The 27345-nt window shown below is 40.7% G+C and overlaps 5 protein-coding genes across 9 annotated transcripts; 2 read left to right on the top strand and 3 right to left on the bottom strand.

Annotated features, from left to right (window-relative positions):
- Positions 1 to 732: 732 nt before the first annotated feature.
- On the bottom strand, positions 733 to 8857 carry LOC112284960 (leucine--tRNA ligase, chloroplastic/mitochondrial). Its single transcript, XM_024525383.3, has 22 exons — positions 8738 to 8857; positions 8290 to 8532; positions 7923 to 8095; positions 7616 to 7760; positions 7228 to 7284; positions 6977 to 7096; positions 6636 to 6740; positions 6222 to 6445; positions 5933 to 5999; positions 5513 to 5667; positions 5018 to 5273; positions 4703 to 4894; positions 4369 to 4448; positions 3890 to 3952; positions 3669 to 3750; positions 3175 to 3252; positions 2875 to 2979; positions 2282 to 2454; positions 1834 to 2011; positions 1631 to 1708; positions 1346 to 1477; positions 733 to 1124 (listed from the first exon to the last, which is right to left on the bottom strand). Exons 1-22 carry the CDS (start codon positions 8834 to 8836, stop codon positions 909 to 911), a joined length of 3021 nt encoding a protein of 1006 aa, XP_024381151.1. The 5' UTR covers positions 8837 to 8857; the 3' UTR covers positions 733 to 908.
- A 438-nt stretch (positions 8858 to 9295) lies between these two features.
- On the top strand, positions 9296 to 10378 carry LOC112284315 (uncharacterized). The gene is made up of 2 exons (XM_024524017.3): positions 9296 to 9524; positions 9911 to 10378. The coding sequence occupies exons 1-2, from the start codon at positions 9354 to 9356 to the stop codon at positions 9992 to 9994; spliced, it is 255 nt and encodes an 84-aa protein (XP_024379785.1). The 5' UTR covers positions 9296 to 9353; the 3' UTR covers positions 9995 to 10378.
- Positions 10379 to 12587: 2209 nt separating this feature from the next.
- Positions 12588 to 17526, top strand: LOC112284280 (ubiquitin C-terminal hydrolase 22). Its single transcript, XM_024523964.3, has 3 exons — positions 12588 to 13813; positions 14715 to 14837; positions 14998 to 17526. The coding sequence occupies exons 1-3, from the start codon at positions 12855 to 12857 to the stop codon at positions 15779 to 15781; spliced, it is 1866 nt and encodes a 621-aa protein (XP_024379732.1). The 5' UTR covers positions 12588 to 12854; the 3' UTR covers positions 15782 to 17526.
- Positions 15814 to 23096, bottom strand: LOC112284978 (uncharacterized). Of its 5 annotated transcripts, none has more exons than XM_090251904.1 (15): positions 22723 to 23096; positions 21766 to 22564; positions 21434 to 21589; positions 21017 to 21244; positions 20668 to 20813; positions 20257 to 20374; positions 19831 to 19938; positions 19268 to 19370; positions 18912 to 19077; positions 18467 to 18617; positions 17989 to 18120; positions 17385 to 17525; positions 17019 to 17222; positions 16423 to 16639; positions 15814 to 16300 (listed from the first exon to the last, which is right to left on the bottom strand). In XM_090251904.1, exons 2-15 carry the CDS (start codon positions 22411 to 22413, stop codon positions 16275 to 16277), a joined length of 2544 nt encoding a protein of 847 aa, XP_090108030.1. In that variant the 5' UTR covers positions 22414 to 22564; positions 22723 to 23096; the 3' UTR covers positions 15814 to 16274. The 5 variants fall into 5 exon arrangements, with proteins under 5 accessions (XP_090108030.1, XP_073391526.2, XP_090108029.1 ...); XM_073535425.2 differs by having other exon boundaries at positions 21766 to 22641; positions 22867 to 23096; XM_090251903.1 differs by having other exon boundaries at positions 21766 to 22638; positions 22867 to 23096.
- Positions 23097 to 23227: 131 nt separating this feature from the next.
- Positions 23228 to 27304, bottom strand: LOC112284643 (putative ribosomal large subunit pseudouridine synthase SVR1, chloroplastic). Its single transcript, XM_024524642.2, has 10 exons — positions 26692 to 27304; positions 26382 to 26461; positions 25932 to 26032; positions 25635 to 25707; positions 25188 to 25281; positions 24991 to 25039; positions 24727 to 24877; positions 24519 to 24575; positions 24283 to 24338; positions 23228 to 24040 (listed from the first exon to the last, which is right to left on the bottom strand). The coding sequence occupies exons 1-10, from the start codon at positions 27302 to 27304 to the stop codon at positions 23980 to 23982; spliced, it is 1335 nt and encodes a 444-aa protein (XP_024380410.1). The 3' UTR covers positions 23228 to 23979.
- Positions 27305 to 27345: the final 41 nt, after the last annotated feature.

Below are 27345 nucleotides of genomic sequence, written 5' to 3'. Positions count from 1 at the left end.
AAAATTGAATATATTTGATTAGTAAATAGAGAATTTGACCATTATCAAGTTAAAGAAAGCTAACTATTAACAACTTAACTATTAGCCTTATGATTTTTTAGAATACAAAAATATTAACTTATAGAGTGAAACAACTTATATCAAGGGAACCTTTATTTAGGTTTGACTATAGTATTTTAAAATTTGACTATAGTATTTTAAAATTTATTTTCATAGATAAGTCACAAGATAAGTATGTGCTTCCATTAAATGCAATCAACTTGATTTGAAGATAAATAAACTAACAAATAAAGGTGATAAACTACTAGCCGATGCACTGCTTAACAATTGATCCAAATTTCTGTACTTTTTACCATGTTTTCCAACACGTACTCCACCACTGTCGTCCACAGGGCCACAGTTGCATGCAAAACTTGGGTTCCCGGAACGTGGAGCTGCAATGCCGTGTGCAGGTGAAGCTGCATGCTGATTTCGACATTGGAACAACTTAGACTTTGGTCAGTATTTTTCAGTTAATGCTTTCAATGACGTCAGTTCGATCCGATGCTCCTCCAATCATACGCCAAGTGGCCAGCAATCATCCGTCTCATAAATGTAATTTGTAACTTTCAACTCCAGAAAATATGAGTTTAGAGCAGGAGCTAAATGCTTTGCTCTTTATAAAAACTTCTATTTTCAAAATACAACAATGAGCAAAATGTGATATCCATGGAATGCCACGTAAAAATGCGGTACCTGGTAATTTGCATTCATTAACTGAGCCCTTGCAGACATAAAAATATAAATACAATACCACTGAGGATGTCTTCAATACATGACATCAGAAAAAATCTATGCAATACAATGCAATTGTCCTACATATTCTGCAACTCTGATTTACTCTTAGCTTAACGTTATTTCCTACACTCTCATTTCACGATCAGATTCAGTATCCTTCCCGGGACATAAATCGTCTTCTTGATTTCTTTGCCTTCAAGGAATTTTGTGAAGTTACCATCTTCGGTAACAGCTGCCAAGGCAGCAGCTTGATCGATTCCAACCGGAACCTGGATAGTGCCTCTTGTTTTCCCATTGAACTGCACAGGCAGCGTCATGGTATCCTCTCTCAAATACTCCGGGTTCGCCTGCAAATAGCAAAACCAGATGTCATATGATTTTCCCATCCCACAAATACTTGCTCAGAAGGAATCCATTCAGGACAAATGTTTCCGTGCTGACATGGCATCGAAACCCTCGATTGCAAAAGCGTTGACAGTGACATTAACAAGTTGTTTATGAGGAAAACGTCGCGTTTCCAAGGTCTTTGAGTACGCGAGCGTTAGGAGCAGAGCCACAGAACGTTTACCTCGGGCCAGCGTTCGTAGGCCAGGCTCTGCGAGTGACCTAACCTACACCACAGCTCTTCCGCTATATGTGGGGCTAACGGTGACAGCAATAGCACAAACGGTTCCAGCACTTCCTTTGGTCGGTCAGTCCACTGCACAACACAACACAACAGTTTACATCTTTTTTTCATTAGAAACATCCATGTCCATACATATCTGTGGGAGTGTCAATTGCAGCGCCTATGTCTACATTTCACTATTTCAGAGTACCTCAACACATGTCCACCCAAACACAGCTTGCGCACCTTGTTTGCAACATTGATGAACTCCATCATCGCAGCTATTGCGGTGTTGAATCGCATGTTATCGATCTCCTCTGTTACCTGCAAGTTTCGTCCAAAACTTCTCTCAGAGTAGAACAATCACTGATTGTGGAAGTCATTGCACGGAAGTACCAGCGAGGGTGTATTACCAACATCTTTTGCTCAACACCCGTACAAACACTGACCTTGCTGATACACTGATGTAGAGCCCGAAGCTGCTCCTTGGAGGGAGCACCGTCAGTTGCCAAAGTGTGCTCTGGGTAACCTCCTCCAGGCAGGGCCGACCCAACCACAAGCCTCCATGCACGTCCCAAAAACCTGTGCACTCCTTCAACGCCGTTTGTGCTCCATATTTTGACATCCCTAATGAAGAATGTGAAGGAAAAGGCGAGTTACATCACAAGATGAGGTGATATAGTGTCCAAGGACGAGGAAGGTTTCAATATTTAGATACTATTTCACAACACGCATGATAATAAGAACTAAAATCAATGCTGTGAACTATTTTTGAGTCAAGAAGATCTACGTCGGGAATATCCAAAAATTCAAAGAGGTAATACATGAGAAAGGAGACCAAACTGAAGAAGAAGTTGGAGACAGAAATTTTGAGCTATGAAGGATAGAGAATAACACCTCAACGGACCCATGAACATCTCGTAGAGTCGCAGTGAATCCGCACCATACTCACTTACAATATCATCAGGATTGATGACATTCCCTCGACTCTTACTCATTTTGTGTGCCCTGGAGCTTACCCTAATCTTAGGATTATCCTTCAGCACGTAAGACTCTCCCTTCTTTACAACCTGAATCAATATGGATGTATAATTTAATACTTTTTCAAGATTCATTACATAGAAGCCTTGAACTTTTTAAATGATTCCCGACTAGATTCATCTTCCAGAAAATAGCATATGTAATGAAGGATTTGACTAGTGTTAATTGAGCAGAAAATGAAACATGAATTTATACGCCACCAAAATTGTAACGGAAAGCTAAGAAACTAAGTACCAGGAAGGACTTCAAAACCTATGTATTCCAAAGGAAAATTTATGAAAATAGAAACTAGCATAATTAAAGAGCATGAGCACCTAGCGTACACCTGTTAGCAGGAATGCATGGACAAATAAACGTGGAATCACATTTATTCAAATAAAGTGACTCTTCAATTATTTCGTGTCTGCTGAAAGACAGAATAGATACGAGACAGAAAGATCCCAACTTACAAGACTTTCTGATATCCTTTCATCTTTGTAATAATCACTTCCGTCCACCATATCAGCCGAAACAAAACTTCCATCTCTGGTGTCTCTAAAAACTGTGTACTCCACCTGTGATAAATATGATGTTCAATAAGTAGTGAACCATACATCCGAGGTAAGACACAATAAATGTCATTGTTCAAGGAACTACGTCATCAAAAGATAACTGCTTTGGCTATTACAGCGTCTTGGAAACCCACAAAAACTGCGCGAAACAGATGCAACATTTGCATAGAATGGATAAATATAAAGTGAGGCAAATACCTCGCCTAGAATCATGCCCTGGTTCACCAGACACTGAAACGGCTCTTTGGTGGAAACGACACCAATATCATAAAGTACCTGTTAAAGATGTGGTCTCATTAGTTACAATGAGTTTATCAAGCACTTATTTTTAACGACACAGGCAATCTACAAACTGATGGAGAAGACTCCATCATTACTTTATCAGTAGCCTTGGAAAAAAACAGTGAGCGATACATCACGTCCACAAGTTTCAGTTAGACTGGTTAAATTCATATCCGGCAGAGTTCAAACTTTGAAAGTTGAAAATCCTATCCACTACTCCAGCAGACACTTCGTATCCGTTTAAACCTGCGTTGAATCTTTAGAACAAGGTGTTCGTTGAAATATGGCTTCAAGGACTGAAAGCCGTACAAATAAATACGAGAGGGCCATATTATACAACTTACTGCTTTTTATAATACAGACTAAGTTGATGTGCAACAGCATGAAAATTTGCTGAGCAATTTCCTTACCTTGTGCCAGAACCGTGCATAAAGAAGATGTAGAACTGAGTGCTCAGCGCCTCCCACGTACAAGTCTACTGGGCCCCAATATCTGCACTGACAGGTTGGTTTCGTGATTTGAGCAGAAATGACTAGTCGACATTGAGACCTACGAGAAAAACAATCAGACTAACTTGGGCATGTGTGAACTTTGTATTAACTACTAAACTCAACAGGAATAAGCACTGTACCTCTCCTTCTCTGGATCAACAAGCGCGTTGGGATTTTTGGGATCTATAAATCTCAAATAGTACCTGATTAAAAGAGGAGATGCATTACAGCAATTCCAGTACATCAGCAAAAAATTGGGAAAGAGCACTACACGCTCTGAACATGGTTAACTGAAATAAGTTTCATAACTCGGATACTCTTGAGAAATGCCAATTATTGAGTGCCGCAAATCGTAAGAAAACATCGACTTGACGAAAAGCAAGATTCTGAGACCCTATAACGCTGTGCACTGAGCGCAATTTAATGAGAGAAAGTGATGAATAAAATGCTGAAAACATACAAAGGTAGAACTTACACAGCTCAAATATTAGACCATTACATTTGAAAACAAGATCAAATAAGCTCAATTTTTGAAAAGGTTGATATCCCAATTGATACAAAGTAAACCGACAATCCTACTCGGATATACGCTGATATGTGAGGAAGGATAAGATTATACCAGCAGGAACCAGCCCACTGCGGCATAGTGTTTGTTTCACGACGAGCTGGTTTCCCTGATTCTGGATCGGTAGTATTCACCTGTCAATCGTCCATCATATTGTTCAGCTCCAATGACCACAAACAAGAAAATTCATTGCTAGTAGGTGCTTCCATCATCGCCATTGCGAAAATTAAAAGATTCATATAATTAGCACGACTTGCCTAAAATACAGCATCCAAGACCGCAATGATCTTCAAGATTATGGTTAAGTAGAAGTGAAAAAAATTTTAAAAAATGCCAGAAAACACAGAAGCAACATAAAAGAAATGGAAAAGCGTGTTGTGGGAAATACCCAGGAGGTAGCTTTAGCTAGAGGTGGTTCACCAGTTCCAGTTGGTGTAAACTCGTCTATTTCTGGTAAAGTCACGGGCAGATCGCTCTCTGGCACAGCCTTGATTTCACCGTTCTCGAGTAACAGCAATGGGAAGGGTTCCCCCCAGTATCGTTGTCTAGCAAATAGCCAGTCTCGTAGCTTGTAGTTAACCTGTATAAGTGGAGTTTTAAAGTATGTTATTTAACAATACGAGTGACTTCACTGAAAAATTTATTCAGGAGGCTATTGACATGGGTTGCTCAATCAACACACTAAGCCTGCTGAATTTCTCACCTTCTTCGTACCAAATCCGTTTTGCTCAAGCCAATGGATCACTTTGGATGCTGCTTCACTTGTAGATAAACCATTGATATCAATTTCATAAGATGAATTGACAAGTTTTCCATCTCCGGAATAAGCTTTCTCCTGATCCCACTCTTTGCCGTCATTAGGGGAGACAACAAGACGCATTGGAAGATCGAAAGCTTTAGCAAACTCGAAATCTCTGGAATCGTGAGCAGGAACAGCCATGATTGCCCCTGTGCCATAGCTGCAGCACGCTTAAAAACCTCAGGTACCATGTTCTAGATGAATATTTGAGATGCTCACTCAGGACAGAGAGTTTGAAAATTAGGCTACAGAAGTACAACTTTCATGAGGTAGAAGAGCAGCAATACAACATAAAGGCAAACAAAAGGACGACATAGACAGGACTAGGGAAGCAAGTGCAAAGCTTCATCACTAGAGATGAAACACAGCGTAACGAACGGAGAGGCAAGAGGAACCTACCCGCCTAAAACATAGTCTGCCACCCAGATAGGAATGGCTTCCGCCGTGGCTGGGTTCCTAGCATATGTACCGGTGAAAACACCTGTCTTCACTTTTTGTAGTTCCGTTCTCTCCAAATCGGTCTTCTTGGAGGCTGCTTCAACGTACTCAGCCACCTACAGGGTCATATGTCACTTATTGTAACTCATACTAAATATCGTTCCGATACGTCTTATTGGGTTACAATGAAGTTACCGATCATAGTTAGAATACGCATGTACAACAGATTGAATTTCTCTCACGGCGATAAATTTGGAGTCTGGAGCAGGAAATTTAAACCAAAGGACTGAGGCATGCAAGACCAGGGTACAAACTATCCACTAGTTCAATCATGTAGAATCTACCACACCAACCACAGGGACAAGCGACCGACACACTTACTGCCTGCTTTTGATCGTCTGATGTTATCTGCTGTAGCAGCGGATGCTCAGGACCCACAACAAGATACCTGCAGAAATTCAAGGTTGATTGACCCTCTTCACTCAATATGTTCCTAGAAAATGCTGCATTCTATCATCGACAATGTTAAGCCATAACCAAGGCACGACGATGTGCATTGTTAACTATGTCTACATTCGACTCCTGCTGATAAAATCACCTGCATTGTGCCTGCAAATGTACTTGCTTCTATCGTCCAGGAGGAAATCAAGTTAGGAGCTTCAATACTTACGTGGCTCCGCACAAAGTGTCAGGTCGGGTTGTATAAACACGCACGTTCAGATCCCGCAGTGTCCCATTACCATCCAGGATTGGGAAACCAAGTTCAGCACCTTCAGAACGGCCAATCCAGTTGCGTTGCATGTCTTTGATGCTTTCTGGCCAATCTAGGTCATCTAAATCCTCCACCAAACGATCAGCATACTGAGTAATCTTCAGCATCCATTGTCGCATTGGCTGTAGCGCATGTGCAGCACTAATCGGGATTAATTTAGGCGGAAATCGGACTTCAACAACACCAAATATTTCATGTGGTTCTGATCAACTTACCAACGCAACACGTAAAAAGGAACCCCGTAAATTCTTCTCAATCCAACTAACAAAGTAGACCCATATTTAAGGAGCGGCAATATCGTTATGAACGAACCTTTCGGATGACAGGGTGACTTCCACGCTCACTGAGACCATCGATAACTTCCTCGTTAGACAAGACTGTCCCAAGTGCTGGGCACCAATTCACAGCAACCTCTGCCTGGCCCAAATAATCAGGTAGTCAAAACATTGTCAAATACGACAAAGATTAATTGCGATCCTTACAGAACATGCCCATCCGCGTATTTGAAGAAGACTTTCTCCAACATCTTGAACACACATGCCACTCGCACACATCGAGAGAGAGAGAGAGAAGCCAAGGGTTTAGGGTTTAAGGTTAAAAGACGCGTCTAAAAACTTCAAGAAAAATTGAGTTAACAATATGCTAACGTTTACCTCATATGCCAAGCCCCTCTTAAATAGTTGCAAGAAAATCCACTGTGTCCATTTGTAGTAGTCCGGCTCAGTCGTAGATATTTCCCGTTGCCAATCATATGAAAAGCCAAGTGATTTGAGCTGGGAGCAAAATCACAAAAACCAAATGAGAAGGAACCAAGAGACCTCCGTAGCGAAACAACAGCTGAACGGACTCTCTCAATTAAACCTTCCAGCATAAAGAGTTTAGGAGAATTCCTGAGAAATTTTACCTGTGAACGAAAGCGGTCGATATTTTTCAGCGTCGTCTCTCGTGGATGAGTTCCTGTCTGCAACAGAATCAAAAACAAATTCAGTTTCAACATGTCTGGTAACTAGAGGTTATTTTGTGATATGTATCATCAGTTATAACATGTGAAGGTTGCGCGCCTCATTAAAGCTCTTAGCTCATCGATCGGGAATGAGCTGAGCTCATCACAGAATGAACAGCTAATAAACTTGTCACATATACTACATGATTGGATCCAGGCACTTCAGACACCTTACCCTACAAGCTCGCAATAATAGAACTGCTTAGCGACAAAGGAAGAATTAAAGAAGGCGTAACTACCGAATCTCGAGAGAGATACAATGACCGAATATTTTGGACTAAAAAGAAACCTGGATGGCATATTGCTCAGCTGGTAAACCAAATGCATCCCAGCCCATTGGATGCAACACATTAAAACCTCGCATTCGTTTGTAGCGGGCCATGATATCAGTTGCAGTGTAACCTTCGGGGTGGCCAACATGCAAGCCTGCACCACTGAAGACGTACACACTATCGTCAGCTTCATCCTCTTGTTGAATGAACAAGGTTGAAGTGATTCCATATGCGACAATAATCCCAAATTACGTGGACCGGCAATACTGGTGATAAAAATTACCAACTAAGCACTCCATTGAAGCCGCCGCTCAAGACACAAACCTGGGATATGGAAACATGTCCAGGACATAATATTTTGGCTTAGTGGTGTCCACCACGTCTGGAGTCCGAAAGGTTTGATTATCTTCCCAGTATTGCTGCCATCGAGCCTCTATCTCTGGAAAAGGATATCCTCTGATTTTTTGTGGAGTTTCAAGGCCTTTCTCTTGGTCCAGCTGCAATGGCAAGGAGAAGGGACTATCATTTAATCGGTTCATCTCATGACATACATTAAAAGCGCTGAAGGATTCGTTCAATTAGGTCTCTCCAGCTTTTGGACCTTCCCAACTGTCATCATCTATCTCAAAATTAAGATTCTCTGCCTCTGAAATTCACCAAACGTCCACAGCTTTACACAGGCTCACGATACCTCAGCCTGCGACTCGGCCTGCTCCAATTGAGCTGCCTTCCCAGCCACGGTTGCTTCGCTCCTGACATTGATAAACCCAGCATCGCAGGTGCTAACAATCCTTGGATGACGCAAAATGCTGAGTCCATTAGCGCGGCCAGAGACCAACGCTGCAGACCTCAGAGCACCAACTCGTCGAGAAGGCAGAAACGAGGACCTCTTGCAGCTGCCACCAGAAGAGGCGATTGGAGCTGAGCTTACGCACTGTGCAAAACTCGAATGCAACGAAACCCACACGAATTAGGGGGGGGGGGGGGTTGGAATGAGGAAAAAAAAAAAAAAAAAAGAGAGAGAGAGAGAAGACTCTCCCACACACTACATTGGGTAAAAACGCATTCGAAATACTCTCCGCCCCCAAGACTCTCCATCTAAAACCCTTCGACAAACGAACCATCCAACTCGCGCTCACCTCACGCGACAAATTAGCACAAACGCGAGAGCCGGAAGCAGAGGCCATGGCTCCAACTTCTCTCACGGAAGCTGGGAGCGCTCTCATGGAGCGCCGCATGAACCAGGATTCACAGCCACAAAATGGTAAACCACGCAATCCAGCCAACAATCGGCTTATGAGGCAATCAGAAGAGCGAAGTGGCCGAAAAGATGATGCACTTTGCAATCAATTGGCATCGCCACAAACGCTTCGAGGTTCTCCGAAGAGCGACGAATGGACCCCCACCCATTCTCGGATGAGGGTTGATCGATACCCGGATCATCTCACAGATTGCTGCCCTGAACATACCATCCTTTTATACCCTGGTTGTTAGCTCAGGGTATATATAACTAGCTTTTCCGTATTGGCTTTCGTTTTACTGTGCGAAACCGTGCACCCGCGTGTGAAGTGGTGTATACCCTATCGTGATACCCGACATGGAGGGTATAGATTCAGCCCTTTTGCCGAAACTCTGCGTCGCACCTTCAGCTGTGATAACCCTTTCTCCATGCCGCAGCGAGAGTGAGACGATCGTATTTGCTTGGAACGGAGTACTGCGATCAGTTGAGATTAGGGTTGCGAATTCGCTGAAGCTATGGGTGGAGCTCCTCATGACGCGCATTACCCTGGGTACCCCACACAGGTGTGGAGTCCTACGGGAGGGTGGTGGTGTCACCCGAAGCTTTGGCGCCGCAACACAGTGATTGCTTTCGCTGGCATTTTCGCCGTGTGCATTCCGATTGCCATGAAGTCTGCTCAGTTGGAGGTGAGATTCTAGTTGGGAATGAAGTCGTTCTAGGTCTCCGATTGCGTAGAATCGATGCCACGGACCTTTGAGCTGCACCGTGGTTCTTGGAGGATAAGGGTTGTATCCCGCGTCGATGTGATGTGGTTTGCGTCCGTCGTGGTCTGTGCATCTATTCATGTGAAATTGTTTCTTCATAGAGTGTCCTTCAAAGTAGTGATACTCGTTTCTTCCTCTAATCTTATGTAGGTTTCACCTATCCCAGAGTGAATGTACTTCGAAATCTAATTCAGATTCGTGCCACCTTTACTTCCAATCCGAATTTCCTGTTTCAATGGGTGTTTTCATCATCATGAAACTGAGTCTTGATTTTTCCGTGTGAATTTTCTTTTTTTGGGTATGTGCAGCAACGGCCCTTGATGCCTGTGCGACCTGTGCCATCTCAAATGTGGTGCAAGAACTTTGGTGACAAAGAAGCTGCGACTGATTGAGTTTACAAATGTTCCTCAGAGATAGCAAAGCCAAATTAAGCAAGCATATGACAGTAAATTGTTCTCTCAGATTGTCGGTGTTGTTTCGGTTGGAGTTGCACAGTAAACATAGGAATTGGTGATTAGAGTAGTTTTAGCGCCTATGCATCGGCATCTTTTAGATGTTGTGAAGGGTGGTATTTGAACGACAAGTGCAATAGTGTTGTTGCTTTCATTTTGATTGTGGTTAGCAGGTGGTGGTTCTCTTGCTTCTGCGTTTCCCTGTCACTTGTAATGTCATGGCACAATTCAACTTGAAACTGTGCACATTCGGCCCAAATTTTAAGTATTTCTAATAATCCAGAGTAGCGTAAAGACTACGATTCGCAAGGGTCCTTCCTGGTACATGCCATCATTCACGAATGACGTTTCTTTAGGTTTCGCAAATGTTGGACAGGCTCTCGTGCTTGTAGTAATTTGCCATCTATGAAAACCGAGGCATGGTTGCTTCATTTTCTGCAAAACAGTAACTAATTGTCCAGAAATTTGTATTTGTTACTTCACATCCAAAAATTTACTATATTTCTAACTGCTCCGGGGCAGTTTTTCCTAGTTCAATTCAGGAATGTAGGAGATGCTGTTAGATTGCTGCCTTGCTTAAGAATAGTTTATGTATTCGTGCAGTCAATTTGTTTAAATATAGTTTTGTTTTGTTGGATCATCAGCATTCCTTGATTTGTGCAATCTGGGTATTTTACAATAGCATGTCATGAGTAAATTTGCACAAATCTAACGAACACTTGATCTAAGGACTGAACCTACATGATTAAGTTTGACCATTCGGAATTCGTCATGTGTTAAAAGTGTATGTGCAGTGAATTAAACTAAGTTAAGCTGTTGGACATAAGGTTTATTTTTTTGCTGGTTTACACTTTGATTGATCAATTATCAACTCTATTAAAAATATATCTATGCCATGAAGATGTAATGCAAGTTTATATGTTTCTGTTTGACACTTGAGAACATGAAAATTGTGCAAAATGTTATGAAACTGTAAATTTATGTTCAAAAACAAAAACAAAATACAAAAAACAGAGAAAAATAATTCTTGCACACAAGATAAAAGTGAATTAGTAAATCCAATGTACTGGAATACATTAAGATATTGAAATGACCATATTAAAATGAAAGAAGGTATACAAGGCATAAAATCTAACAAGATATAAGAAAGTATTTAATCACACTGAAACAACATAGTTTATATGTTTGGATTTTATTGTGTAGTTTGGAACAAGAGAATAAATGAGGTGGAGAGAAACTTTGTCTAGAACATTGTAAAAATACTCAAATGTCTATTAGTAAGATTGCATGGTGAAAAGGAGACTTGAGACATCATATATCACCATTCCATTCAATGTGTTTGTAGCCATGTTGTTTTTTTTAATGAAATCAAAGTAGGTAAGCCTACATTCAAATTTTTGAAAAATCCTAAAATCTCAAAACCATTTAAAGAACATTCCAAATCATTTATTCTCCACCTCATTTATTCTCTTGTTCCAAACTATGACTGAATCCTTCATATATCTCTAGGAATGTGTTCAAAATGTGTTCTAATTAGGGTGAGCAACCCATGATCTAAGTTGATGTAAGAATTTGCATTTTCCAATGTATCCTACAATTAGACATTCCACTAAAGAACTATTTAAGTTAGACATGTATTGCCAATCATTTTATTTCTTGTTTTTGAAAATTTTATTATCTTCTTATTCCAAATTTATAATGTGTAAACATGTTCAAGAATTTCGTAACAATGTTTCACTCAATTAACAGTCTCAATCTCTTCTTCATTTACAATCTCTCTTTCAAAAATATTAACTTATGGTTGATTGTTTTGGTGGCTCATTGCTTAGATTTTTGAATGGAAGCTCTTAAGGAAAAAATAATTGCTTTTAGAATCTATCAATGAACAATAGAAAAAATAAATTTTGTTAAATAACTGAGAGTGGGTAATTGTAAAATCACAGTTTTTTTAACAGTGATTATTATTACTACAATTGCAAAAAAATAAAAAATAAAAAATAAATCCATTGAGTAAACAACATTCTCCATGTTTTCAATTGCACTGCTTGTGTAACTGATTGGTTATTTATTTAATTCCTCGTTCTCTTTGTTAGTTGAAGGTTCTAGTCATTTGTTAATAACCATTTTGTAAACCAATCAATATTGATGCTTTCACATCAATCTCCTTCATGTAATGTCTAAAGTTTTATATACAAACACACATATACATATTATGATGAAAATTTTAACAAATAAATATAAAATTCAGGTACATTATCTGTACTAAAAACGCCATTAATAGAAGGATTGTTGTTTAGGGAACATACTCTTAGAATTCCTGAATGGAAAGCCCAGAATAATTTACTCCGGATACTCAGGTAATTAGATACCCTACCCAGGAGTCCCAGGTTGTAACTCATTGGTGCCCATCCCCATAGCTTCTCCATGTTATCGTTCACAGGGCCTCACTTATATTGATACCCTTTCTAAAGGGTATACGTAACCGATGTTTACGGAGAGGGTATCCGGGCCGTGGGAGGGATTCACACTGGCAATGGGACCGCGGTGAGGGAAGACCATCGCGGCAAGTTGGAGAGGCGGAGGCCCCTTCCGTTGCATCGGCATTTCGGTGGGATCTGCAAAGATGCATGAACAAGCTGTGAGTGGATTGGGAACGTGACATTGAGATGGTTTGAAATCATGGGGAGATTGAGTTCAGCTGATCGATACAACCTTGAATGATCCAGTTAGGGTGGTGGGAGATTAGGGTTTCGGGGAGAAGAGGAGGGCTCTGCAGCAGGGGCGGGGATGTGGTTACGGCATGGGTTCAAAGAATTTCGAGCATCGTGAGCATGAGCACCGGGAGAATCGGCGGGACGATGCATCGAGGCTCGTGCCGTGTGAGCATTTGGCTGAGTACCGCGCACGGAATGGGTCGGAGAGTTTGCGAGTGCTGCAGAGGTGCGTGAAGACGGAGGCCTCGGGGAGGGCTTGCATCAAGCGGGAGGCCAAGGAGGTGCCGCGGTGCGGTAGCTGCTCGCGGGCGCGGGGGAGGTTGTATGCGTGCGTGGTTTGTGGGACTATTGGCTGCTGGAGCCCGCCGGATGCGCTGCACGCGCGGACGCATGCGCAGGATAACCCCGGGCATGGTATAGCTGTGGACATTGAGCGTGCAGAGCTTTTTTGTTGCTTCTGTGGCGATCAGGTATACGATGTGGATTTCGATCGAGCAATTATTGCGGCGCGGGCGGATGTGCTGCGGCGGGAGACAGAGGAGAGGCGGAGAAATGCGGGTGATGTGGGTGACAATCTTAAGAAGAATGTGGGGAGCGGATGTGGCAGAGACGGATGTGGGGATTTCGGGGCGGGGTCGCGTACTGTGTCGGGTTTGGTTGTGTCTTCACCTTGCGGTGGGGAAGTTGGGAATAGCCATGAGTCGAGGAAGCGAAGGAGAAGCATCGAGTATAAGCCGTGGGTGGCATCGGGTCAGGAGCAATTGGGTTTGAAACAGAGCTCCACGCCTTTGAATGATGGCAAGAAGCTTCCAGCTGGTTTAAGAGGCCTTAATAATCTTGGAAACACGTGTTTCATGAATTCCGTGCTGCAAGCACTTCTCCACACACCACCATTGCGAAATTATTTTTTGAGTGACCGTCACAACCAAGCCATGTGCCAGCGGGGGGATGCACAGCTTTGCCTTGGTTGTGATATGGACATCATCTTCACTGCAGCTTTTTCAGGAGATCGGACGCCTTACAGTCCAGCCAATTTTTTGTACAGGTGTGTGATGTTCGCATTGCCTGGAGTTTACCGTTGCGTTACTCGGCTTTGGGTGAACTAATTGTGTTTTCCTGTGAACTCGCTCGCATGTTGTATGAATTTTCATATGTTAATGCAATGTTTTCTTCGTCACGAGTTATGCAGTCCTGCATTTCAGAATTGAGGGAAACAGAGACCTTTTTAATTTATTCCTGTTAATTTCGACTATACATGGATTGATCCTACTGCATTAGAAGAGTTTTTGGTTTTCTTCTCTCTCTAGCATTGCCATTAGCAGCCACTATCTATGTGAGGTATCACCATGTGACTAAGCAGCAACGAGTAATCAAATCCCATCATACTCTGTTCGTTATAATCTTGGTACAGCTATTAGTTGGGAGGTTTTTGTTATTCTATGTTCCAACAGCGTGTTTTGTCCCTCTCTGTTTTATACATTTAATTTTTAAAAATTAGACTAATTAATTATTTTTGTCGTGTAAAGTAGATGAATTCACTTGGTACTTAGAATCCAGACGGACTTACTCTCATGTGTGTTATCGTCTGGGTGCCGTCAAGCCTATCTCACGTTTCCCCTCTTTTTTTCTATCTTTACTTTTATATTTCCTCTTTAATCGTGAATTGATTTCTCAACATGCAATAATTTTTTCCACACATGAATTTGAACTCTGATCTTGTATTGAGCTGGGTTCGCTAAATCGCATGTGTTTATGTAAGGGTTTTTTTAGCTGGTAAGATTTCACTTCAGCGTAGTGGGGTAAATTTTTTTTACTTTTTTGCATCCGATCAGAAAGAATCCAAATCCATCATACATAAAAGTTTATGGATCGAGGTTACCATCTCGTGTGTTCAACTTGATAAATGGATGAATGAGATAACGTTCAACCTTTTGATGTGAATGCAGCTGGTGGCGATATGCTTCAAACCTGGCAGGGTACGAGCAGCAAGATGCACACGAATTTTTTATTTCCTTAGTCTCTGGCATACATGATGAAGGAGGCACAACCTCCTCGTGCAAGACGACGAGGTATGCTTTTGTCCCTCAGCTTCTTTTATTGTGTTCTTTGAAGATGTTATTGTATCATGACCCGCAAACGTTAAATGACGACCGTTTCCTGTCACATTTTGCATACCGATTGTGGCTTTCTCTCGTTATGACCAGATTCTGATAATATGTGGTTTGACAGGTCCGGAGATGATAATTGCCATTGCAAAGTTCACCGTGTTTTCTCAGGACTTCTTCGGTCCGATGTAACATGCACTGTATGTGATTTAACCTCCACTACATATGACCCCTGTGTTGATATTTCGTTAGACCTTGAGCCCGACTTTGGAACAGAGAAAGGCTTCTCAGAATCAATAATACATGCTGAACATGGTGGCCGGACGTCTAGAGCAGCTTCAAGTGCTTCGGGGGCTTCCTCATTGCTGGGTTGTTTAGACCGTTTTACCAGACCTGAACGCTTGGGAGCAAACGAAAAGTCTTTCTGCGAGAGATGTCAAACTCGACAGGAATCTATCAAGCAAATGTCTATTCGGAAAGTCCCACTAGTTCTGTGCTTTCACATAAAGCGCTTTGATTTCACTCGTAACCAGCCCAAGAAGCTTGATCGCTATGTGCAGTTTCCTTTATTTCTTGATTTGTTACCGTATATGTCATCTTCTATTGTAAGATTGAGGCATGGCAATAGGCTCTTGAGTGTTAGTGGTGATGCAAGTAATCTTCCACCCTCACAAAGCCCGTCGGAGTTTGAGCTTTTTGCTGTAGTCACTCATTCCGGTAAGCTAGACTCGGGACACTACGTATCGTTTCTGCGTCTCAACAAGTGTTGGTACAAATGCGATGATGCTTGGATTACTCGCGTAACTGAAGACTATGTCCGAGCCTCGCAAGCCTACATGCTCTATTATGTCCAGAAGACCCTTTTTTATAAAGCTAGTGACACAGCCCGTCCTCCAATGGGGGGATAGCACCATTTTTGTTTCCAGAGGGAAAAAAAAGAAAGAAGAAAAAGGAAAAAAATTCTTTACTCCATTTTTCAATGTATAGCCTCGGAGTCTGCAACCCTGAGTTCCGTCACCATAATTTGGATGGTGACCAGTGTAGCGTGAAGGACATTGTTAAAGCAGAGTTAGATGGGCACACCTTCCCAGATAATTTGCCAACGTTGGTCTCGGTTTCAAGACTTGCAGGTGTCTTAATTGGTTTTATTTTTGTTTTGTTTTGTTTTGTTTCTCTTTTCTTCTCCAGTTTTGCCATCCACTCCCTCTCTAGACGCTGTACATGCTATGAGATGGCCGGTTATTTTCAAAGGTTGTCACAGTGGCAGATGATCAGAACTGGTGATTTACACTTACATCAATTGTGCCTTCTTGCCACTCCTACTTTTCTGCAGTCCTCTCCCGTTGAGGCAACACATCCTCCCAGGGCTGGGTGTGGCTCCTCCGGGGCAGTTGTGGCTTCTCAGTGTATATCAATGCCGACGTCCTCTGAGCACAGGTTGAAACAGACGAAACATGTAAACTAGTTTTGAGGGCAGGAAAGAGCTGGTGTTTTTGGGGGAGTATAGGTTGGGAGGAAGAGGGAGAGAGAGTCAAGAGCGAAGTCTCACCTTCAATGCTGAGTCGGCCATACGCAGGTCCATCTTTATGAACGAGCAAACGGCGCGACATCTCAAGCTCTCGTTTGGTGAGGCGAGCATAAGCATTGGTTTGCTTCAGCTTGGCTTGCATGACGACGACGCCCAGCAGCAGGGCTAGAATGGCTCCCCACTGCAGCCATGTGTTGGACAGCACGCTCACCACCATCGCCAATGCTTTCGGCGCTCGCTGCATCATCCCCAACAAGGCTCCCTCAACAAACAACCACACAGACACACACACACACACACACAGACACATACACATAGACACACTCACATACAACTCACACAGAGACATACATATATACCGACAGACACAGACACAGGCACAGAAAGAGAGAACGTAACACAAGAGCCATGGAAACTCAATACTGCAAAAACCATGTCACGTGGGGTAAAAAGGATTTGGTTTCTTTAGTTTTGGTTTGCGGATAAGGAAGTGGGCTTTTCTTTCAGGGATTTCTTTTTTAAAAAAATATTACTATTTTATAATTATAATAATAGTTTTTTTGTTACTAATGTATTCAGTGGAATATAAATGGGGTTGTTGTGTGAGGAGGAGGAACCTGAATGTAGTTGTTGAGCACAGAGTACATAGAAATGCGGTCATTGATTGGACCACAGAAGGCTGCACTTGGTGATACAAACTCGATCCCAATGGGGATGACGCTCAGTAGCAATGTTGCTAAGAGCATGCCATATGTGAGCCTGTCTGTGCTCGTTGCACTATATGGGTTTTGCACGGGCTTGCACGTATAAAAGATCACATACTAAAAGGAGAAAAAACAGTAAGAAAATAAAAAATAAAATGGTATTTCAGAATTGTTTATGATAATGATTATTATTATTATTCAAAGAAGAACATGGAAATTCAATGCAATGTATGTTCACATGGTTTTTAGTGTGAAAAATGTTGGTGTGAAGAAAGGTACCTTGTATCCAGTAAATGTAACAAAGTTACACAATGCCCCCACTAGACAAGCAAAGGGGCTATATGTGCATGTTATCCACACCAATGCTTGGATATATACAATGTCCACCACAAAATCTGTAATGTCTAGACTCCATTTTGTCTACATTTTTTACAATATCCATATTAAGGAGGGCTTTTAAATTTCATGTTAAGCATGACTTATTTTTTCAATTATATAATTTCTGTTTCAAATTTCATGAATGTGAAATAAATTAATTTTCTCAACACTCAGGAGTGTTTGTAAAGGTAAATTCAAAATTTTGAAATTTCAAGGTAACTTAAATTCATAAATTTTAAAATTTTAAATGAAATTTTAACAAAATTTAAGATTTATAATTGAAAAAGTTAAATTTCAATCTATTAATATCTAGACTTGAAAATCTGCTCCAATTTCATTGTATAATTGTAATTATATTGAAATTAACCAACATTTGTACAACACTACACAACACTTGTAACAAGCATAAGCTTTTAAAAATATATCCATGTTTAAAATTTTAAAAACCATAACTCAAATGTATGTGAACTATTGAATAGTGTAGATTGGTAAGTGGAATAAGTACCCCATACCACAAAAGGTTGAAAAGTCCAATAAAAATAGAGACTCCCACATTCAATAGGGTATTGATGCCAATCATTCCAAGCAACTCCCTTGCAACCCAATTCTCCGTACATCCAGCCACACAATAACCTATCTATATTTATCCATTTCAATTCCTTTATTATTATACTTTTACATTATATGTATACAATGGTTGAAATCCACTTTCTATTTTTAAAAATTTGAAATAAAATTAAGGATAATTGGATTTGTTATCTACCATAAATTTTACAAAAACAAAAACCAAGTTTGTAATTATGAATGTTTATTTATACTATAGTTTCAAGAATACAAAATCTTTAAAGATTTCCTTTCTAGATAAATAATAATAATAAAAAAAAATTGAAAAGAAAGAAGAGAAGAATTAAACATAAAACATTTATGTAGGATATGTGATATTTATATTTTGGAATGAATAATATTGATGGAAAACTACTAACCTCATTTTTAGCACAAAGATGCCATTCACCCATGTCTACGGAAGTACAACATACAAAGCCATCACCACAATCCGCAGCACGGACACAAACCTTAACATTATTGGAAACACCTTCTATCTCTTGCCAAGAGGCTTGAATTGTTAATATGGACCTATATATTTTCATCGCTCATTTTAGCATCAAACTCCATTTTGGAATGTTCAAAAAATGTCTTAAACCATTTAAACAAAGTAAAAAAAAAAAATGAATACATGGATCTTTATTTATTTATTGATCCTATCAATTATATATAAATAGATAATAAGTAAATAAAATTGAATCTTGAAAACACTGAGAAATTGCTTCTCTTAGATGTATGATCTTGAACATGTTGATGCTATTTGTTTAATAACTAGAATTTTAATTTCTTTTTTATTTATCAAGTGAAAAAGTTGCATGGTTGAACCTCCAAAGAATGGTGGACACATTGAAAACCCTCAAAAAGTAAAGTTTGATAATGGTCACTTTTTCATGGGTTGCGGGTTTCCACTCTTGCATTCTTACCAACATCTTCACCACCCACGGACTCACATTGTTGACTATGGACATAAATATGGAGTCCGCATAAACTCCTTTCATTCATTTCAAAATGGTTTTTTTTTATCAATTTTTATCAACTTATCAATAATTTTTTTCATAAAGATCATTCATACACATTGATAAAAATTCATTCTTTCATGCTAATGTAAACACATCAGAGTTCCTTGGGTTAGCATCATGGTGTTATTTAAAAATAAAGAGTAAAAAATAAGAATATTATACCCAATTTATTGTTAATTGAGTCTCCGTATGTCACAAGAATGTATTCACATCCCGCACATGCACCCAACAACATTGGCCATAATAATAATAATGAAGTGTACCTCTGCAATCTTAAGAATGGACCAAGTGTTAATGATGTAAAATTAAAACGAATGAAGTTTCAAATTTTCCATTCTATAAACTATAATTCCTCAATAAATTTATCAAAATAACATCACCTTAAAAGAAAAAAGAAATGTAGACACCAATTAATTTTTTTATTTTTATTTTTATTTTTTTGTCAATAATACCTTTATTTTTCTTTATGATTATTTCGAATCCTATGAAAAGGCTACATATATTTGAACAAGAGTTAAAGTCTTTTTTTAGTGATGATGAAAATTTGAAAGTTCTTATTTAGCTATTGTTTTTAAGAGCAAAGTCATTTATTGTTTCTAGGAATGCATTCTTATTTACCACTCCTATTTGAATGAGACTCAAACTTCTCTCTAAAACAGGCTTCAAATTTGGATGTTTTAAGGAAGAAAGAAAGAGAATGAAGCAGTTCAAAGTTCAAACAATACCCGTATTAAGGTAGTAGGTTTGTATGTGAGATGTTTTATTTTATTTTTGGCATCTGCTAGTCTTTCACGCACTTGCATCCGTATACCTCTCCGCATAATTGTTGCCCCCTACCAACCATACTTTAAATTAGAAACACCTCTTAAATGTCTCAACTAAACTATGATTTCTTTGCAAATTTCAATATATTTATTTATTTATTTGAACATGTCAATTATAAGGTGTGTGGAAATAGAAATAGAGAACACAAATACTTATGTTGTACTTTTAAATTCAAGTTACATATTAAGAATTAAACTAGGTCAACAATCGATTTTTGTGGGCCATTTAATTAAAATGGAATGGAATAATAGAAAATAAAAAACTTGGTGAAAAAAATATTATATGTAATATTATATGATGAGTTCAACTTGTGAGTGGAATAATACCTCAAAGGAAGTGATGTGAAAATCCCATGAAGCAAATGTAAGAGTTGCGAAAGGATATAATACATTCTGCGATGTCCCAATTGTTTTAGAGCCTGCCTCCAAGATTTGTTTTGTTATTCTGCATAAGATCTGCTAATGGTTTAGCATTTCATGTCTTATTTTGTAAGAATACCATTACCATGCAAGAGTTAATGGTGGAATTTAAACGTTACTTGCTCACTAATCAAACTTTGTACAAACACAATCAGCAGATTACAGGATAAAATATTATAAGTTAAATGGTATTATGAATTATGTGTTGACATGATTTGAAGGATGAATCCCGTGTAGAACTTGTATAAAGTACATATTTTAAACATACAAAAGGACTTGTACTACCAATTGTTTAAAATAATAAAATTATAGTTATACCTTCTCAATATAGCTATAATTGAAAAAATAATTGTTCCAACAATTGTTAGGGGGTACATGTAATCCGTTTTATACCATGTGTGTTGTTCACCACGCATATAATCATATCCTCCATAGTAAATAAAAGATTTGTCAATTCCAATACCCTACATTGTAACCAACTCAAAAACTTATAAAATAAAACTTGACAATAGTTATTGCACCTTCAAAAAAAACCTCTTAATTTAAGAACAAAAAAAAAAAAAAAAAAAAAAAATCCAAGATTTAAATATTTTTGATGTTCAAGACTAACAAGAATATTTTGTGCTTTTCATGTAATTATATTAAATAAAAGGTATGATAATGCTACCTGCAAAGCTTGTAAGAAATTTTTGTTTTGAAAGGCCTTTTTGAATGTTGGCCAATCAAAGGATAATGGGGGCGCAAGAATGAAAGGAAGTATGATTGCGCAAAACCATATCAATGCAAGGACAAGATTCAAAACAAACACCCAACGCAAAAAAGCAAACGTTATCATCATGGATGACCCAAAACTGCATTCGAGCCAAACCAAATCTTTTGACCAAAATTTAATTTCCTGCTCCCAAAAACCCACAAACAACAGTTCACTGTGAGAAATGCATTAACTTGAAGCACACTTTTCCACACAATTCAATCTGTTTCATTGACCAGTAAGCCATTTTTTTATTCACAAATTAAAAAAAGAAAAGAAAAAAGACATGAATAAACAAACAAACAAACAACAAACAAACAATAAACCAATCACCATGATGGAGCCACAAAAGGTCTCCAAATACTTCCACATCTTCCACAACATGTTTGTGGTGTTTGTCATAAACCCACTTTCACGAACTGGGACCTTTTTCTTATTCATGCCCATTTCCACAACTCTTTCCTGTGCCTTGGCCCATGCTTTGGCTGCCTACAACAAGCACTTCATAGACAGTTTTTCTTACTTATCATATACAAAATCTTCACAACAACAACAAAAACAAAGAAAGAAATGAGAGGAAATCCTAACAATGAATCATATATATATATAAATATATTTATAGATAGATAGAGGGTGATGAGGTGATATAGTTCAGGGGCTGCAACCTGGAAACGGTAGCGGTTCAGGGTGGTAGGATCATGCATCACTGGAGGCAAATAATGCATGCCCAACAGATAACGGTGGTCATTAGCACTGAGAATAGTAGGATTAGCAGGATGATTAGAAGGAGGATGCTGATTATGCTGGTGATGGTGCTGTTTCAGCTGCAGCTGCCTCGTGGCCTCCGCTTCAGCGAGCTCTGCGTCTCGCTGGATCCTCATCACCGCCGCCGCCACCCTGCGCCGCTGCAGGAAATCTGGGTTCTGCTGCGCCTCTTGAACCGATTGCAGCAAACTCAGCTCCCTCTTGGATTCTCTCTTCTCTTGGTGGTCCTTGTCTTCCTTCTGCTCACCTTCTTTTTCTACTACTTCTGTTGCTGCTGCTGCTGCTGCTGCTCCCACTTCTTCTTCCCCTTGGTGGCTTTTCTCCTTCACAGCACGCTCCATTGCCACCCCCATTATCATCAGTGAGTCCCCCAAACTGTCTTCGCCACTTAGGGGAGGTGACTCTGCAACACTGTGTAATGGGCCCGTTGAGGGGATTGAGGTTATTGGTGAGGGTGTTGAAGGCAACGACGTCGTCGCTGTTTTTGGGGACTTTGGATTTGGCTTCTTCACGTCCTGCTTCTGTCGTCCGATCGTTTTTTTCGTCATGTTGATAGGGGTTGGTTTTGTTGAGTGGGGGCAAGCGGATCATGAAAAATGTCGGCAGAGAGGAGACTGTCAGGAGGCTTGACTTCGAACTGTGCTACCGAAGGTGTCTCTATCGCGGTGGAATTCATTTGGGCATCCGCTTCTCATTGCCCTGGTGAGTCCAGCACTTGCAAGAGATTATGAGAGGCCAGAGTTGGTGGAAATGGTTGCCCATTTTGGAGGTCACTGCTAACACAATCACAAAAAGATCGACAACATATTCGTCAATTCCGTCTGTACCTGTAACCTATGTGGATCTTTTTGACAAACCTGTAATAGAAGCAGCTGCGACTGTAGACCTGAATCTTGCGTACAATAGCACAAAACTACCTCGGCGCGATGTGTAAAATGCTTTCAGAATGTATGTGACGAAACAAAATGTAGAAGATATTGCATTTTCATGAAATTCCATACCAAGCTGCAGTGCTTTGATTAGGTTTTCTTGGGGTCGTTGTGGGCTCTATCGTTCCCACTGACTGCAGAAGGATACGATGAGACGTAACTGATTATTGACATAAACAAACCAGCAACAAACAACATGGTTTTAGTTAGTTTGATGATGCCTTAAGCACATTAGTATTGACTACATTGGAGCCACACTGGAACTGAACCAAACCTAATCACAAGGTTTAGCGTAACCTTGGGCATAGCACAAGTCTTCAGGACTTCATACACACAAAATTAAAAAAAACGCAAAAAGAAGAGAGAAAACAAAACAAAAGAAAGGAATTGGGGGGGAGCGAGCGAGAGGTAAAATGAAAGGAGGGAGAAGAAAGAAACAAAAACAAAACCCAGCGTCTACTCGTGAACGCTTCCTTAATTGTGCTCTAATACCCAATAGTATTCCTACATGTCTGCAATTGGGATAAAAGCCCCAGAGTTGGCCATCTTGGACCTTTCTAGGAGATTCGTAAGACTTACACGCCTTGGCTGACAAGGGCGAGAATAAATCCAAGATGGGCAGAAACGGGTAAAATTTGGCCCAGGGACTGGACCTAATAAAGAGACAGAAACTTATTGCTACAAGCCTCCACCTCTACAACGCGGCCTCAAGCTCAGCCCAGGCGCCCTACATCTGTTACCTCAAATTTCAGCCTACATTTTCAAATAGAGTTTGACAGGGCAGATTCACTGATCGTTCCCAGGCACAAAAATCAGGTGTTTTCCATTGCACCATAGAATATACTGAGCTTCGAGCTGCACTTTCTCAAATTCGTGCCTTTCTCTTCTACTTCATCTGTAATGCCGAGTTCCTCCACCAACTCCAGGTGAACGCTTCAGCAAGAACTCCTCCTTTTGGCAGCCTAACCTCTGAAGGATATTTACCATCAAGTGCTAAAATCCCACTTTGAATTGTAGTACCTGTCAAGGGTAAAAACCTTTCCCGATTCTCTTGGCGAGATTGAGAATTACAGGAGAGCAGGTGCCCGTGGAGGTTACAGATATCTGCTCTCACAGTCTGTATATGCGATTAACTGCAGAAGTTACCAAGTCTCAAATTAACCTACACCCCCAATTATACTCCTGCTACTGCAAGTTCAAAACGGTGTTGACCTGCGTTTCTGTGAGGACTTCAAACTTGCCGGGCCTGCACGTGACAGAAATACCAGATACAGAACAATTGAAACGGACACTGTTATTACTTCTCGCATAGGTAACTCAACAGATAGCTACACAATGCGTTCGGCTGCACCATGCATCTTTATAAAATACAGAACGTGTAGTGATGGCTCGGTATGGATCCAGAACATTTACAAGGTCCTTAAAGGAATGCAAAAACAACATTTCGAAAAAAATGATGAGAGGATAGTAATAATATTTTCAACTTACGAAAGCTTTCTAGAAAGTGAGAGACCTCCAATTCGGACCCTCTTCAACGCCAAGACCTGTTAATCAAAACAGGGCATAATCAGAATGATACGAGTGTCACTGAGGAACTAATATTAAACTCCAGACCACAGAAAAGGTTTCCCACATAGCTACCATACACCGAGTTAGAACGATCACTAACTATATATACAACAGCAGCGTATGCAACCCAGCATTGACTTTATGAGAATACAAACCTCCAAACCCGCATTTGCAACGAGCTCTCGCACTTCTCGATTTCGTCCTTCACAAACCTGCACTCCGTAGATTTATGATAATTAACGTGATGTACCACCATCTTCATTTGCAATCGATTTTACAATGGCTGAGCCATGCAGTCAAGATTGAAAAACAACATGGAGAGACTTCTACAAAGTTACCTTGCTTAAAGTCTAGCTGACTTACCACGATGCGAATCCTGTTTCGTGCGTCCCCAGGTTCAGGAGGCAATAGTTCAACCTCAGTGGGTACACAATGAACATCCTGCACCTTAGTACCACCTGCTATGAGCTGCAACTGTCGCTTAGTGACCCTCTCGGTTACTGTAGCAATATACCTGCCAGTTAACAAGCTATTTAGCACCACAACCACAATCTGTATGGATAAAAAGATTGCTGTTGCAGGATCAACGATCGTACTATTTGGTGCCAGGATGGTTCACAGTATTACTCTTTGGTCAGCCCTGATGATGGATGTGATACCCTTTGTGCAAAGTCACCTGCAAAAAGAAGCCCCAGAATCATTAAGCAACATGCAGGACATGAAAACGGATACTTCCGAAAATTGCTTTTTAACACCAGGAACAGCCTTGACGAGAACAGACTACTACAATGCACGCAGAGAAATTCCATGCACAATCAGCTCACCATCATTTGTAATCAGCAGTAGACCAGATGTGGCAACATCAAGTCTTCCAACCGTAAAAAGTCGTGGCCTTGAAACCCCAGGATTTTTCTTATCCTGAATTCCAACAAGGGATAGACTTAAACGGATAGTTTCAACTAGAAAGGTGTACGTTTCACATAGGGCTCAATACCAGACGGTAGTTGTCACGACGGTCGCTGAATACAAGATGTATAAGTCGGTTTTAAGAAAACGAAGTCGAATTCACATCAAATATAAACAACATCAAGAAGCGTCACTGTGAAGCTGAAACAAGTAGCTATTGCAGAGCACATTGGAGGTTGTCACAATTCAAGGAGTTCCAATCATCACACAGTGACAGTTTACGTTGCCTGGTTGACAAAGTCTCAATTCCATGAAATGCGATCACAAAACGAAATGAATAATAAAGATTGAGTAACAAGGCTTACCCAAATTTTCCAGTAATCCTCCAAGAGCGACAAAGCTGGTTTAGGAGCATCCTTTGCACTTGAGCATATGTACCTGTGCCGTCCAAAGCATCCAAACAAGTGATAAATTGTAAAGCGAAATCAGCGTGAACCCAAAAACTCTAATGTTGCGCTTTATCTTGTTTGAGATTTCGACGTTCTATGACGTGCTGTAAAAACCAATCCGGGCGGTACAGAGAACTCGCATATCCAATACAAATACTTATGTAACGGAGGGTACAAAGGGCACCTATAAATAGAATGTGAAATGATACATACCCTTTCGGCTTGTTAAGAGCAAAATAAAATTTCGGAGGTGGCTTCTTTGGCAGGGACCGGCCGTCCAGAAAAATGGTATCCTTCAGAGGATTGACAGGGGTCTGTAATACACCAAAGGCGAATAAAAAAAAAAGCATAATTCTAACTCAAGAACAACCTAGGAAGTTAGAAAATCTCTTCCAGTATGAAACATCAGAGCAAGCGCGAGAATTCTCAGCTTCAGGGTTTTGAAAGTGAGTAAAAAAATTCTCCCAAATTTCCAGCATCAATTACTTAACTTAAACCCTGAACCCCAATGTACATTGCCCCATACCAGCAAAAGCTAATAACTGCAATCTTGTATAACAACAATGAAACTAATGTAATCACAGAAAAACGTATGACAATAACATATCTGTGTAAGACCTGCGATAATTCCGAAACACTTCTACAAGGGAATAGTGTCCACACCTGCGGTACCGTGCAAACTTTGCCATTCACCTTCACTCGGCCAGCGAAAATAATGTCTTCACTACCCCGCCGGGATGCAACTGCACCACAAAATCAACTCTACTTTAAAGCAACACCAAATTTGGATCCGGCACCCAGCTCAAGAAGCCAAAACCCTCCTACCTGAAGGGTAATTCACATCGAAACCATGGAGGAAGACTTATGCCCCAAAATGTGTACAGTGAAGCGTGCAGCAAGCCGAATACCAGCCTTCAATATAATCCATCCCTACACAATGCCAGTCAAACATGAGCTCCGCGGCAACACTCACCTCCGGCAGCCGCCAACACCTTACTCAACCTCTCGCACTCAGCCCGGTAAGTCTCGTTATAAAACCTACGCGCCGCTTTGGAGTACTTGGGCACCGCGCCGCTTTTCTTCACGCCCACACTAATCCTCGACGCTGGCTCCGTCTTGGCCTTTCGCTTCGAATCTACCTCTCCAGCGGCCGGCACTCCACCTACATCTTTGATATAAATCTCCCCTTTCTCGTTGATATCCAAAATGGGTCTTGAAATTCTCGCAGGCGCAGGCGTCTTACCATCTCTGGAGCCATTTTCCCGCTGGGTCACGCAATTGATGGCCAGCGACACCCTGCTGAAGCGTAACGCCAAGTGGTGGTGGATAAGGTTCGGGTGAAGAGAGGATTTGGCCCTCAGGGGAAGCAGAGGGGAGGGCAACAGGGAGGAGCGCAGTGGCGCTGAGACAGCACCCATGACAGAAAATTCTTCGATGCCACAACGACGGAAGAGCTTTCGGAATTGCAACTCGGAATTGGGGCGTGATTGCCTTCGACATTGAAGCAGTGGCGCTCGCCGACGCTCTGGAGACGATGCCGAGACGAAGATGGGCTTGCTCTGCGAATGGATGAATGTATATCTCATAGGATGAATCCGCTGCGGGGACACCTCGAAGCTTTGGTGGA

The sequence above is a fragment of the Physcomitrium patens genome, chromosome 7 (assembly GCF_059467195.1).
Source record: "Physcomitrium patens ecotype Gransden chromosome 7, ASM5946719v1, whole genome shotgun sequence".
NCBI classification, from domain to species: domain Eukaryota; kingdom Viridiplantae; phylum Streptophyta; class Bryopsida; order Funariales; family Funariaceae; genus Physcomitrium; species Physcomitrium patens.
The sequence above is the reverse complement of the archived record's forward strand: the minus strand, read 5'-3'. Positions and strand labels throughout refer to the sequence as shown.

Coding starts and splice junctions, on each gene's coding strand:
- LOC112284978 (XM_090251904.1), bottom strand. CDS start 22,413: ATGACGAAAAAAACGATCGGACGACAGAAGCAGGACGTGAAGAAGCCA. Junction 21,245..21,433: donor CCTTTTGTGGCTCCATCATG/GTGATTGGTTTA, acceptor TTTTGGGAGCAG/GAAATTAAATTTTGGTCAAA. Junction 18,618..18,911: donor GTGTCCACCATTCTTTGGAG/GTTCAACCATGC, acceptor GAAAATATATAG/GTCCATATTAACAATTCAAG.
- LOC112284280 (XM_024523964.3), top strand. CDS start 12,855: ATGGGTTCAAAGAATTTCGAGCATCGTGAGCATGAGCACCGGGAGAAT. Junction 13,814..14,714: donor CCAGCCAATTTTTTGTACAG/GTGTGTGATGTT, acceptor ATGTGAATGCAG/CTGGTGGCGATATGCTTCAA. Junction 14,838..14,997: donor TCCTCGTGCAAGACGACGAG/GTATGCTTTTGT, acceptor GTGGTTTGACAG/GTCCGGAGATGATAATTGCC.
- LOC112284960 (XM_024525383.3), bottom strand. CDS start 8,836: ATGCGGCGCTCCATGAGAGCGCTCCCAGCTTCCGTGAGAGAAGTTGGA. Junction 5,274..5,512: donor GCAGACTATGTTTTAGGCGG/GTAGGTTCCTCT, acceptor AGCGTGCTGCAG/CTATGGCACAGGGGCAATCA. Junction 3,751..3,889: donor GTTGATCCAGAGAAGGAGAG/GTACAGTGCTTA, acceptor CTGTCAGTGCAG/ATATTGGGGCCCAGTAGACT.
- LOC112284315 (XM_024524017.3), top strand. CDS start 9,354: ATGGGTGGAGCTCCTCATGACGCGCATTACCCTGGGTACCCCACACAG. Junction 9,525..9,910: donor TGAAGTCTGCTCAGTTGGAG/GTGAGATTCTAG, acceptor GGGTATGTGCAG/CAACGGCCCTTGATGCCTGT.
- LOC112284643 (XM_024524642.2), bottom strand. CDS start 27,304: ATGAGATATACATTCATCCATTCGCAGAGCAAGCCCATCTTCGTCTCG. Junction 25,282..25,634: donor AGGATTACTGGAAAATTTGG/GTAAGCCTTGTT, acceptor GTTGGAATTCAG/GATAAGAAAAATCCTGGGGT. Junction 24,576..24,726: donor GAAACAGGATTCGCATCGTG/GTAAGTCAGCTA, acceptor TACGGAGTGCAG/GTTTGTGAAGGACGAAATCG.